Raw genomic sequence first — 12,004 nt, 5'->3', positions numbered from 1 at the left:
TGGTAGGAACGAAGTGGACCAGACCACCAATAGATTAATGTGTCCGTCCGTCCGTCCGTCCGTCCGTCCGTGGGAGGGGTGGTGTTGAGGGTGGTGTTGTAAATGAAAGACTACGAGTCTTTAAATCTCACAGCGTTTCTTGTCAAAACAAACACTTTTAATTAACGTTACACTAGAATACAGTAATTTTTTCTATAACTCCTCTATACCCGGTCGATATCTCTGTACCGGTACTAAGTATTATTCCTACCAGCCCACCCCGCAGGGTCCTGTTATTCTCATGCTCTCTCTAGCTTTGTCACCAGATGAGGCGTAGGGTACATGAATTGCTGAGTCACTGTTGGGTCTGCTGTTTTTGCTAGCAACCAATCGTTCCTCTTACATCAAAATAAGCAGAACACCAACTCCAAGATTGCACGGTATAATTAAGCTATTGCCTCATGAACATTGTTTCGTCTTCAAACCTTTCTATGTTAAATATTGTACAATGTACTACACACTTGCCATATTACTACAGCTGCACCCCAAGCGGGGTGAAAAGCCAGCATCAAAGATAGCTACAATCATACCCTCAGAATGGCAGGTAGCAGTAGACCTCACCTAGACAACATAGCTGACCTGAGCATGTTTTAGTAACATGGGGAACTTGACCTGTTCTCTGTAAACAAGCACTCACCGACACTCACAGTTCCACACAGGCTGAAAACCCTCGGCCACGCCAGATTACGAACTCGAGTGGAAATTGACTGTGGGTAAAAAATATTTGACTCTGCAGTTTTAAATTTAAACATGTTGGGAACATTCTGAAAGCACAAATATGGTATATTTGTACAACAACCTTAGAACATTATGAACTAATTAATGAAAATCAACGTACCAAGGTGCCTAAATAACGTTGTCATCAATGTTTATTACTGACAGCATGGATCTTAAACATAGACATGACTTTGAAAATGGAACAAAAGCTGATAAGTGCACAATGGAACATGGTGAGGTGCATGCTTGAGTCTATAATAAGAAAGAAAGATTTTTTAAAAAGTTTTTATCTTTTTTATTTTATTTTATATTTTATGATGTTTTATTTGTATTATTTTATTATTTCCCTTCTACGTGACTTTACCGAAAGAACCAAGAAGAAGAAAGAAAGAGGTACACAAGACAAAGGATAGAAACGTCATATCGTGTGCTTGGGCAGAACACATCACTAGAAGAGACGACGGCTGTTGGTCGAGACTAACAATGGGGTGGCAGCCAAAGAAGGGAACACACCTCTCAAATGATGTCTACCAAAAGATGGTGCAATTAATTCAGTTTGCCTGTCGGAGCTAGATGGTTGCATCGCAAGACAATGACACGGTGACAGCTTTGGGAGGTAATTCAGCCATCAATTGATCGATAATGGTTAATGATTATGAATATTCTCAGTCTTCACAAAACAACACAGACCTTCCCAATCAGATTTAGATTTTTTTTATGTTTAAATTTACTGTAATCATTGATTTTTTTTTAACATTGAAAGTTTTGTCCCCTGCCTTTTCTCATGGAAATAAAGTGTTATTGAACAAAGATGAAACTCCAACTGAATGGAGCACAAACTGAGTCTCGTAAAGCAGCAGCTATCTTCTTGCCAACTCCAGGGCAATGCCACATACACAATCACGCGTTATATTGTGTAAAAACCCACTTTTAGATAAAGAACAAGTTGTACTGCTGTGGTTTTAGGAAGGATGTTGTTTTAGGGTAGTACCGTTCACCGTTAGTCCCAATGGTGGGAGCCGCGAACTGAAACTACAGTAGATTATGATGAAATATTGACCAACGCTTATTTTAGCTGATAGCATGTGTCATCTATTCAAGTGTGAATCTGTTCATGCGATTCACACATTGCTTGGGGATATTCAAATCCTAAATAACATACGTGTTTTCTCGTAAATGGGGAAATAGGACATTTGTAACGATGTTTCATTTGGTAATTCCAAATTGTGGTCACTTTCAAAAACATACTTTAATACAATAACTTTGCAAGGTGTCAAATTATAAATATGTATACAAAACTGTATTTTGTTTGTTCCAGTTATTTTGGTGTTGTGAAATGCAATACAGAATTTAACATCCCTTTAAAAGATATGAAAAGCTGATATAACCGTGATTTATAAATATGTATTCACGTGTCCTGTTCACATGTAGATATAGTCAGAAATAAACTTAAGACTAAAATTCAACAAAATGCAGAGGAAAGGGACGATTTCATTTTTTATGGATGTTTACATAACCTTTTAAAGTATTTCAACGTATTCAACTTGAACACAAATCAATTTGTGATGTATATTTGTCACAATAACATTATCTTCTAAATATAAACTTAATTGAACTACATTGTTACTCACAGTGCTTTAACATGACAGAAGACGTACTTGATTTTTTTTGTTCCAAGAATAATGGGCAGTGCCTGGGAACCGTCTGCTTTTATAGTTTAATGAATGCGTTTGAAAGCTGGGCTATGGACAGTGAAAAGTGTTGTTATTCCTCCAAGGAAGGCTGGGGTGACTCATTATTCTTTGGCTCCTGCTGCCCATTATGCCTTGCACTCACTTGAAATGGATACAATCGTCAGAAATAGAATCAATTGTACCAAATTGACTTTTTTCACCCACATTATAACTTTTTTTATACATGTCTGTGCTAACAGTCTTGTGGGAAAATTACATTTCAGGACAATGATGTATAATTGATTTATAGGCTACAGTATACAATAGTTTGTGTCAAATATATATTTGTAGTGAATGGTTATGCATCATCTTGGTGATCCAAGATAACAATTTTATCCTGTGGATTTAAAAAAAGTATATAGATCCTTTAAAACTGCACAAAGGCATTTGACAAGATTTTGTTTTTACATGACCGAAACAAGGCAACGGTTTCACGTGGTACTGGCCAGGGCACAACGTCATACAGTATCTGCTACCACGCACACCTGTGACCTTTAAGAGTCTTGTGGTTTTACCCTTGGCTGGCTGTGCTGCAATAATTCTGTGCCCCATCTGGTTTTCATCTTCAGACTTGCTGATCATCTGAAACCAACGATGGCTTAAAGAGGTTGGGTCAGGGCATCATTGTTTTGCTTTAACTGCATGCTGACCGAATGTGTTATGCAAGTAGTAACCTACTGTTTTTCAATAGTTTTGAAATATCACGTTTTAAATAAAATATTTAAAGTTTGTTTCTTGAATTGTAAAACTGTTCGATATAGGATTTCGAGTTGGATTAACACATGCTTATTAAACTAATGCCTGCTGTCCAGGAAAGCCTGAGTTTTAAGACAGAGTATTATATTTAGATATTTGACACATTTTTTATTAATCAATATTTGGCACGTGTGAAGCAACCAGAGTACCTGGAGACAACCCATGCATGAGGGGATAACACTTAAAACTCAAAACCGGATTCATGAATCATATGCTTTACTGCCATCTGGCCTTCGTACAGCCAGTTTGGGAGCTTTTACAAATCTGTGTGACCTATCAAATCCTTGTCCCAAAAATGCTGGATTACAGCCATGTGCAGTTGAAGTACACCAGCCCAAGTCTCATGTTCACAACCATAACCGACTGTGATAGGAACATTTAATATTTAAAACAAGTTATGGCTAAATGGCACATGAGAGCTTCTCATATTAAGAAAATTAAGCTTCCAAGTTTTTGACATAACTCCCCGACAGATGCTTTATTTACGCGAAAAAATACATCCACCCTTATTCACATGAAGGCAATAATCCAGTGTGTACATCTTATTTTGAAAGTATTGATTTTGGCACAACAGTGTTGTGAATGTATTTTCATTAATTTATATGGCCAAAAAAACATTTCCTCAGACTTATTTTCAAGCATGTGTGCAAGCACATTTATAATTTCATCTTTAAGGGAAGATATTTGCAGCCATCAATGCATGCGATTACATGGTGACTACAGTTGGGCACAACATTTTTTTAAAAGTTGAGATAGTATTTACACCCAGAATTTGGCCGGGGCAAACTCATCAGATCTTGGAAAGTAACCAGAATTGAGCCTGCATCGTGCATGGATGATGGGTCACTCCCATGCTCAAGAGACAGATTTACTCGTCATTGTGGGCAGCAGAGGACAATGCAGAAAAATACATTATTATTCTGCCTTTCCCTCCAATATTCAACCCGTACTGACCAGTTTGGTGACACATGGTGAAATATTCCTCATGACCCTTATCCAGCAGTGGGCTGATTACAGACTGCACATATACACTATATCCACCAACCAGTAAGGCAGCATACAATATACGCCTGTAAAAATAAACAAGCGACAATAACAATGGTTACCAAGACAACTTTTTAAAATATATATAATGCAAAAGACGAAGTATCACGTGCACCAAGACAGACTCCATTCTCACAAGTGCCGGATTGGCTTGCCCGCCCGGTGTTGAAGCTGGTTTATAAAGTCCGCATGGCTTCGTGCTCACGCTACAAATATGCCCAACGAATTTATCCTGAAAAGCATTTCAAATTAATTTTGGACCTTTGTAGGACTTTCAAGAGGCATGCTATCTTGCGTGAAATATAATTATTTGGTCCTAGTGTGTAATTTTCGTTTAATTTTCTTAAAACAAAGAAATCGTTATGCATGCAAATGTTTTTTTAATGTTTACAAAGAAATCATTATTCGTTGAAGTGTTGTGGAAACAAAGACAAACGCACGGTGCTTGATTGCAATTATATCTTTGCGTGTACACGTGCTGCCACCTTCTGAATAGTGTCCAGAAGTCCCTTGCATTGTTCTTTAAAAATCATCATTGCATTGTGTACCTTGTCACGATTTGGGATCTCAATGCCTCGGTGATTGACTCTTGGGTTCTCAATATTTCCTGTGTATTATTACACTTTCTTTACTGCTTTAGTTGTCGTTGTATTGCCGCGATTAGCCTCAATGCAGTACATAATTACCACATTGCTTGCATGCATTTGCATACATCATAAACAATCGATTCCCGCACACGTGATTTCACTCACAAATTGAGCTTTAAGAATCAATATTTATCCATCAATAAATGCATCGATAAAAGTCTAATATTATAGAAAACTGGCATCAACCTAGATTTGAAGCTTTCGTGACTGCAAGGATTCATATTCTTAGGTTTTTTTTATTTTCATTTTTAAAAATGTTTTTTACCTACGTGACTTTACCGAAAAAACCTAAGAATATGGCATCAACCTCGCTGAACGTCGGTGGGGGGGGGGTGTACGTTTTATCATCACTCCTACACCTCACCAATGTCGCGTGACGTCATAACTCGCCCCCCTCCCCTCCTGCATTTCTTGACGTCATTACTCCCCCGTCGTTCACCTCACCCGTGCCGCGTGACGTCATCCCCCCCTCCTCACTAACGCACCTCAATCCAGCGTGGCGTCATCACGCTTCTGCTTCAACTCACCAGTGTCGCGTGACGTCACCACCCAGCCCCTCTCCTCCGTTATCCTCTCCTCACTACCTTCAATTTCTCGGGACGTCAACACCCTTCACCCACTCCTCACATCACCCCAATCTTGTCGGGGACTACTCTCTCCCAACAGCCCCAGTGTCTCTGAGGTTATTCTCCCCTACACTCCAACAGCCCCAGTGTCTCTGAGGTTATCAGCCCCTCCCCTCCACCAGCCCAGTGTCTCTGAGGTTATCCTCCCCTACACTCCAATAGCCCAGTGTCTCTGAGGTTATCAGCCCCTCCCCTCCACCAGCTCAGTGTCTCTGAGGTTATCAGCCCCTCTCCTCCACCAGCCCAGTGTCTCTGATGTTTTTAGCCCCTACCCTCCAAAAACCCAGTGTCTGAGGTTATCCTCCCCTACACTCCAATAGCCCCAGTGTCTCTGAGGTTATCAGCCCCTCTCCTCCACCAGCCCAGTGTCTCTGAGGTTATCAGCCCCTCCACTCTACCAGCCCAGTGTCTGAGGTTATCGCCCCCTACACTCCAATAGCCCAGTGTCTCGGAGGTTATCAGCCCCTCCCACCCACCTAACCAGGGTGGCTACCCCTCCCCACTCAGACAAACAAGCATATTGTTACACACCATGGAAGATGTGGACACTTTCTGCATACTTGGAGTCCAGTTTGTGACTGTATTGTGACATCTGGGGCCGTGCAACCTCTCGACAACGTCTGCCCATTCAGATCATTCAACGGCGATCTGAAAAAAATCCACGCGGCTACTCCTAAAGCAGTCGCATGGACATGAGACCTCGACATTAAATTGTAATCTGTTGCAATCTACAAAAATGCCATACGAAAGAAGAGAAGACATCGATATATTCTACCGTACTGGAACAGGAACTCCATTATTAAAAACGGGCGACCACATTTTTAGCGTAAAGCTGTGAAGATTCACATTAATTTTATTAAGTCAACAAAACACGGTTGGCGATGTAAGGTGCGAAATAAGTTCAACATAAATATCATGCCCACAACATTGAGCTCAAGTGAAAAAGTAATTTTTTTAAAATGTGTTAAGCAAGTGCATTTTTTCCAAATTACTTGCGATTCAAATACTAGATACATATTTAGAACAGTACATATTTAGTGCAAAAGTATATCCAGGTAGGCCAGTTAATAATGTACAAACATTTTTGATTCTAAGCTGATGTAAAACGCTTAAAATGTGTTTTGCTTGCTAATTAAGTACAGTAATTACAGTACTGCACATAGCAAGCAATGTTAACCCAATGAGATTGGATTCTGTCATAAAAAACATGTTATCTGTGCTACACAAATTACATTTTCGTTAGCTTTGTGCTGTAATGCCCTCTTGATGCACATGCTCAGTGATGTAAGCCACAAGAGCGTCACGGATCACCACCGCTTCGTGGTTCTCCTGACCCTCACATTGGCTTGCCTTTGGTTGCCGTTGCTGGTGCTGCATCTCCTTCACCTCCTCTTGCCATGTGGTAAGAAAGTCATCAGTACTGCTCTTCACACAAGTTGTGCAGAACGCAGCAGGTGGCCACCACCGTGGGCATGAACATATGGTGCACATCAGAGCGCTTCAAGAGAATTCTCCAGCGACCTTTGAGCTTGACAAAGGCTTGTTCCACTTTAACGAGGATGGCGTTGATGTGAGTGTTGTACACCTCCCTCTCATTGGTCAAGTGTTTTTCTGCGTAGATTTTCATTAGCCAAGGGAGTAGCGGAAATGCTGGTTCACCAACGATCATGAGTGGGACATCCACACCTTTCATGTCTATGGTAGCTTTGGGCAAACGATCAGGATTCTTATACAAATCTGACATGTGGAATGCTGTTGCGTGGTGAGTGTTTCCTGGAACGCCAACATAGATGTTTCGGAACCTCAAGGACAGAAAGAGACTTATTAGAGACATCTCTTCATATTTAACTGCGGGTCAAAATATACAAACTGATGGTGAATAAATGACAACTTGGAGCTATCATTATTTAACTTTCATAACCAGTGAACTTTTAAATGCACATAATGAGGTCTGACTGACTAGTCATTTATGCTGTGTTACTCTAATATGTATTTCTGAACTGTGACATATTTAACATATGCCAACATTTGTGGTTAATTACCTCCTGAATTCAAGCTGCAGTCAACACTACTTGAGCAAAGGTCATCCTTAACCCAGCTGTGCCCCCTATGGGAATATTTTGGAAACGTAGCATAAACGAAGGTAACGTATAATAACCATGTATGCAATGCACATAACGTGCAATTCTCCCAAGAAATTAATAAATTTTTATGGTTTTGGATCACTTCGATACAAAACTTATGTATTTACTGTCTCGTGTTTTTACCATCTAATTTGTAATGTTTCTATCTCCAATATGTTGAGTACATCAGCCCAGATATATAAGCATTTTACTTGCATATATTGTCAAAATAATCCAATTCTTACATGGACGAACTGATGCATCTATCTTGAGCCGTACGAATCTATATTAACCTGTGCATAATATAACTTGAGCTATACACAGTCCATTCAAACGTTGCATCTCACCTCAGCGTGTCGTCCACAATGGTCTGCAGGATGATGGAGGGCCACTGGTTCCTGTTGGCGTAGTCTCTGGAGCCCAGCCTGGGTGCGAGTACTGGGATGTGTGTGCTGCCAATGCAGCCAAAGACCTGTGGCAGGACATGCTGCTTGCAGAAGCGCTCAGATATGGCACGTGCCTCTTCCAGGGCCGGAAGATGCACACTGTGTCGCAGCAGGAGGTGACACACACACCTGCAACATAGGTAGATGAGAGCATGATGAGGACAGTGGCTTGCGCAGATAGAATTGTTGCCATTCGTTCACTAGTTTACTAGTTTAAACAAAACTCGTTTAAACAACATTCAAAATTCACACTGTACAGCAACTTTCAACGTAATACTAAACCTAGTGAAGGCTGTGTGAGGAGTGTAATAATTCATGCATGATCACGTAAAAATTTCAGAATAAAAAACGTCATCAACACTAAATATTAATCAATGTTGCATTTCAGGAGTCGAAACAATTGAATTGCCACTTTGCTCGTAGGATTGCGATCGTGGCAGCGTCAGGATTTCGACGCTTACGACCAGCGTGATGGTACAACCACCACTTACACATTTACCACCAAGATGGTTAATGTTACCTAACCACTTGCACATTTACCACCAAGGTGATCAACGTTACCACAGCACCACTTCCGAGTGTACCACCAAGGTTATTAACGTTACCATAGCAACCACTTCCGTATGTACCATCAAGGTGATCAACGTTACCATAGCAACCACTTACGGATGTACCATCAAGGTGATCAACGTTACCATAGCAACCACTTTCGGATGTACCATCAAGGTGATCAACGTTACCATAGCAACCACTTCCGGATGTACCTCCAAGGTGAATAACGTTAACGTTACCACAGCAACCATTTAAACATGTACCAAGATGATTACCGTTACCACAGCAACCACTTCCGAATATACCACCAAGGTGGCCACCGGTCTGACCCATCCTGTACCACCACCACCACCTCCACCTCCTCCACCACCACCACCTCCACCACCACCTCCACCTCCACCACCTCCGCCATCTCCACCTCCGCCACCACCGCCTCCACCACCGCCACCACCTCCGCCATCTCCACCTCCGCCACCACCGCCTCCACCACCGCCACCACTTCCACCACCTCCGCCATCTCCACCTCCGCCGCCTCCACCGCCACCACCTCCACCACCACCGCCACCACCACCGCCACCACCATCACCACCACCACCTCCGCCATCTCCACCTCCACCACCACCACCCCCCACCACCTCCACCCCCCACGGCGTCACCTGCACACGCGGTAGAGGTAGCGGTGCACCGTCGTCTTACTGACACCGAACAGCTTGCCCACGACACGATACTCTGCGCCCGTGGCGAGCTTGAAGATCGCGATGGCCACCCGCTTGCGAGTGTCCACGGGCTTGCGGACGAAGGCGGCGGCGGGAGCGACGTCGGCCGCCACCAGCGAACAGAGGCGCTCGAAGGTGGCACGGCGCATGCGGAATTCTCGCAGCCAGTCGACGTCGGCGAAGCCCTCCTGCACCACGAATTCCCACCAATGTTGGCTCTGGGGCGCCATCCAGAAGCGTCGGTGGGGCCTGAGCAGGGCCCGGGCCCGCGCGAACAGCGAGCGGCACATGCGGTGGTGGTGAAGGTGCAGCAGCAGCCGGCGTCGTCGTCTGCGTAGCCGGAGGAGATGGAGCAGCTGGTGGCAGCTGAGAAGCAGAGCGAGGAGGAGCTGGGTGTCGTGGCTGGATGTGTGGAGTGTGGTGATGGTGGTGGTGTCACTAGCATCGTCGTCGTCTTCACCACCACCACCACCGACTTCGCCGTTGACAGTGCTCCTCATCATGTTGGTGGTTGTCATTGGTGATGTTGGTGGTATCGCTGTTGGGAATGTTGCTGGAGTTGGTGTCGGAGCTTTGCATGTGTTTGTTGGTGATTTTGTTGTTGATATCCTTGGTGATGCTGCTGCTGCTGGCGATGTTGATGTTGGTACAGTTACTGCGGGATGGGGCGATTGTCGATCCGAGAAGAATCGATGTCCGATTCTACTACCGCCAAGTTGTGGAATCGATTCCTTTTTTTGGGTCGATTCCAAATCAGTTCAAGGAGGGCTTCGATTGACCATACTTCACCACGCCGGTCAAAGCGAATTGGCTTCGATTGCCCATACTTCACCACGCCGGTCAAAGCGAATTGATTTCGATTGACCATACTTCACCACGCCGGTCAAAGCAAATTGGCATCGATTGACCATACTTCACCACGCCGGCCAAAGTGAATTGAACACATCACACAGCTAATGCATAATTGCTTTCAACCTATGATTTTAAAAAAAGTTCAATTATATTGGGAAGTGGTGTTCATTCCAGAGATCCTATGCGAGACCCCATATGATTACGAAATATTACTTATTTTGCTGCTAGAAATTTCCACACACGATAAGGCACTTCGTTAAGCTTTCATTTGTGGCCAGATCGCTTCTGAAAAATAAGCCAATAGCTCAGTGGGATTTACCTGGTAAGATATAAAAAAAGTTTAGTTTGATTTGTTTTTATATTTTTCAGTTATTTGTTTACCTTACTTGTACTTTGCACTCATATCGTGTGTTGCATCGTTTGTTGTTGTGCCGTTCTGACCCCGTGCCTCCACTGGACATCTGTGAAAAAGAGATTAATAGCGTAGATTTTAAGCCTTCGTGACTGCAAAGATTCATATTCTTAGGTTTTTTCGGTTAAGTCACGTAAGTAAAACATCAAAATAAAATTAAAATAAAAATAAAAAACGTCGTGATTTTTTATTTTTATTTTATTTTTATTTTGATGTTTTACTTACGTGACTTAACCGAAAAAAACCTAAGAATATAGATTAATAGCGATAATAAAATAAGATAATAAATGAAAATAACTACATTTAGATAATAAAATAAAATAATAATAAATGAAAATAACTACATTTAGTTATTTTCATTTATTATTATAATGTTATTTTATTATTATTTTTACCTACGTGACTTTACCGAAAAAAACCTAAGAGTATGAATCCTTGCAGTCACGAAAGCTTCAAATCTAGATTAATAGCGCTTTGGATTCATCCAGTACACGGACTCATAGACTTACGAACAAGTTAGGTTCCAGAGTTCTGTTCGTAAGTCTAACTTTACTCCTGTCGATTCAAAACATGTTGTACGGCATGTACACTAAACAGAGGGAATGGCTTTAAAAGTTGTATAATCTCCTGTAGATGCCACTGGTTCTTCATGTTTTGCAAATGTAGCTTGCGTATGTGGGGGGTCTACTGATAATGTACGTACGCATATGAAACGGGGGCGGGGGGGGGGTGAAGCCTCGATAATAAATTGTCTACATTGGCCTTCAACCTTCAAATGAGCCACAGTTCAGTGTCTTCAGCTGTCAGACAACAAGTCCTGCCGGGAGAAGTGGGACTGTGGGAGAGGTGTCACTTCGTGTGCCACGTGCCCCTGACTGCAGCTATCACGCAGCTCAGCAACATCAGTGGCCAAGGGACGCAACTTAATTGTTTAATGCAGCCGGCGGTGGACTATCTGTTTGCTTAAACACGTTAATATTATTAATCCTTGATCGTTTCTGCGTGGATTAAATATCGGCCGTTCTATAGGATTCGGGGGTGGGGGGTCAAGGGGCCGTCCATAAATGACGTCACGCGACGTTACAAAAATTCAGACCCCCCCCACCTCAAATATGACGTCACAAAGCTCTGCCCCCCCCCCCAAAATAAAACATGCTTCAAATCGCTTTAAACTATTGTCATTGTAGTGCGTATTTAATGTGGCGCTACACTCTGATGTTGTAGGAGAAAACATTTATTAAAAAGTCTATTTAATTAAGTAGAACGTGTTGTCTATATTTATTTAAAGTTGCGCATTTTTATGTGACGTCACATTTTTCACCCCCCCCCCATAGGTGCGTG

The 12,004-nt window shown here is 42.4% G+C and overlaps 1 protein-coding gene across 2 annotated transcripts; it reads right to left on the bottom strand.

Annotated features, from left to right (window-relative positions):
• Positions 1-6,376: 6,376 nt before the first annotated feature.
• Positions 6,377-10,156, bottom strand: LOC133347107 (uncharacterized). Of its 2 annotated transcripts, none has more exons than XM_061559066.1 (3): positions 9,340-10,145; positions 8,033-8,260; positions 6,377-7,364 (listed from the first exon to the last, which is right to left on the bottom strand). In XM_061559066.1, the coding sequence occupies exons 1-3, from the start codon at positions 9,915-9,917 to the stop codon at positions 6,977-6,979; spliced, it is 1,194 nt and encodes a 397-aa protein (XP_061415050.1). In that variant the 5' UTR covers positions 9,918-10,145; the 3' UTR covers positions 6,377-6,976. The 2 variants fall into 2 exon arrangements, with proteins under 2 accessions (XP_061415050.1, XP_061415051.1); XM_061559067.1 differs by having other exon boundaries at positions 7,106-7,335; positions 9,340-10,156.
• Between the last annotated feature and the right edge of the window lie 1,848 nt (positions 10,157-12,004).

This window comes from Lethenteron reissneri, chromosome 25, assembly GCF_015708825.2.
Source record: "Lethenteron reissneri isolate LAM-NWPU_2019-01 chromosome 25, ASM1570882v1, whole genome shotgun sequence".
Lineage (NCBI taxonomy): Eukaryota > Metazoa > Chordata > Hyperoartia > Petromyzontiformes > Petromyzontidae > Lethenteron > Lethenteron reissneri.
This window is presented reverse-complemented; position numbering and strand designations above follow the sequence as displayed.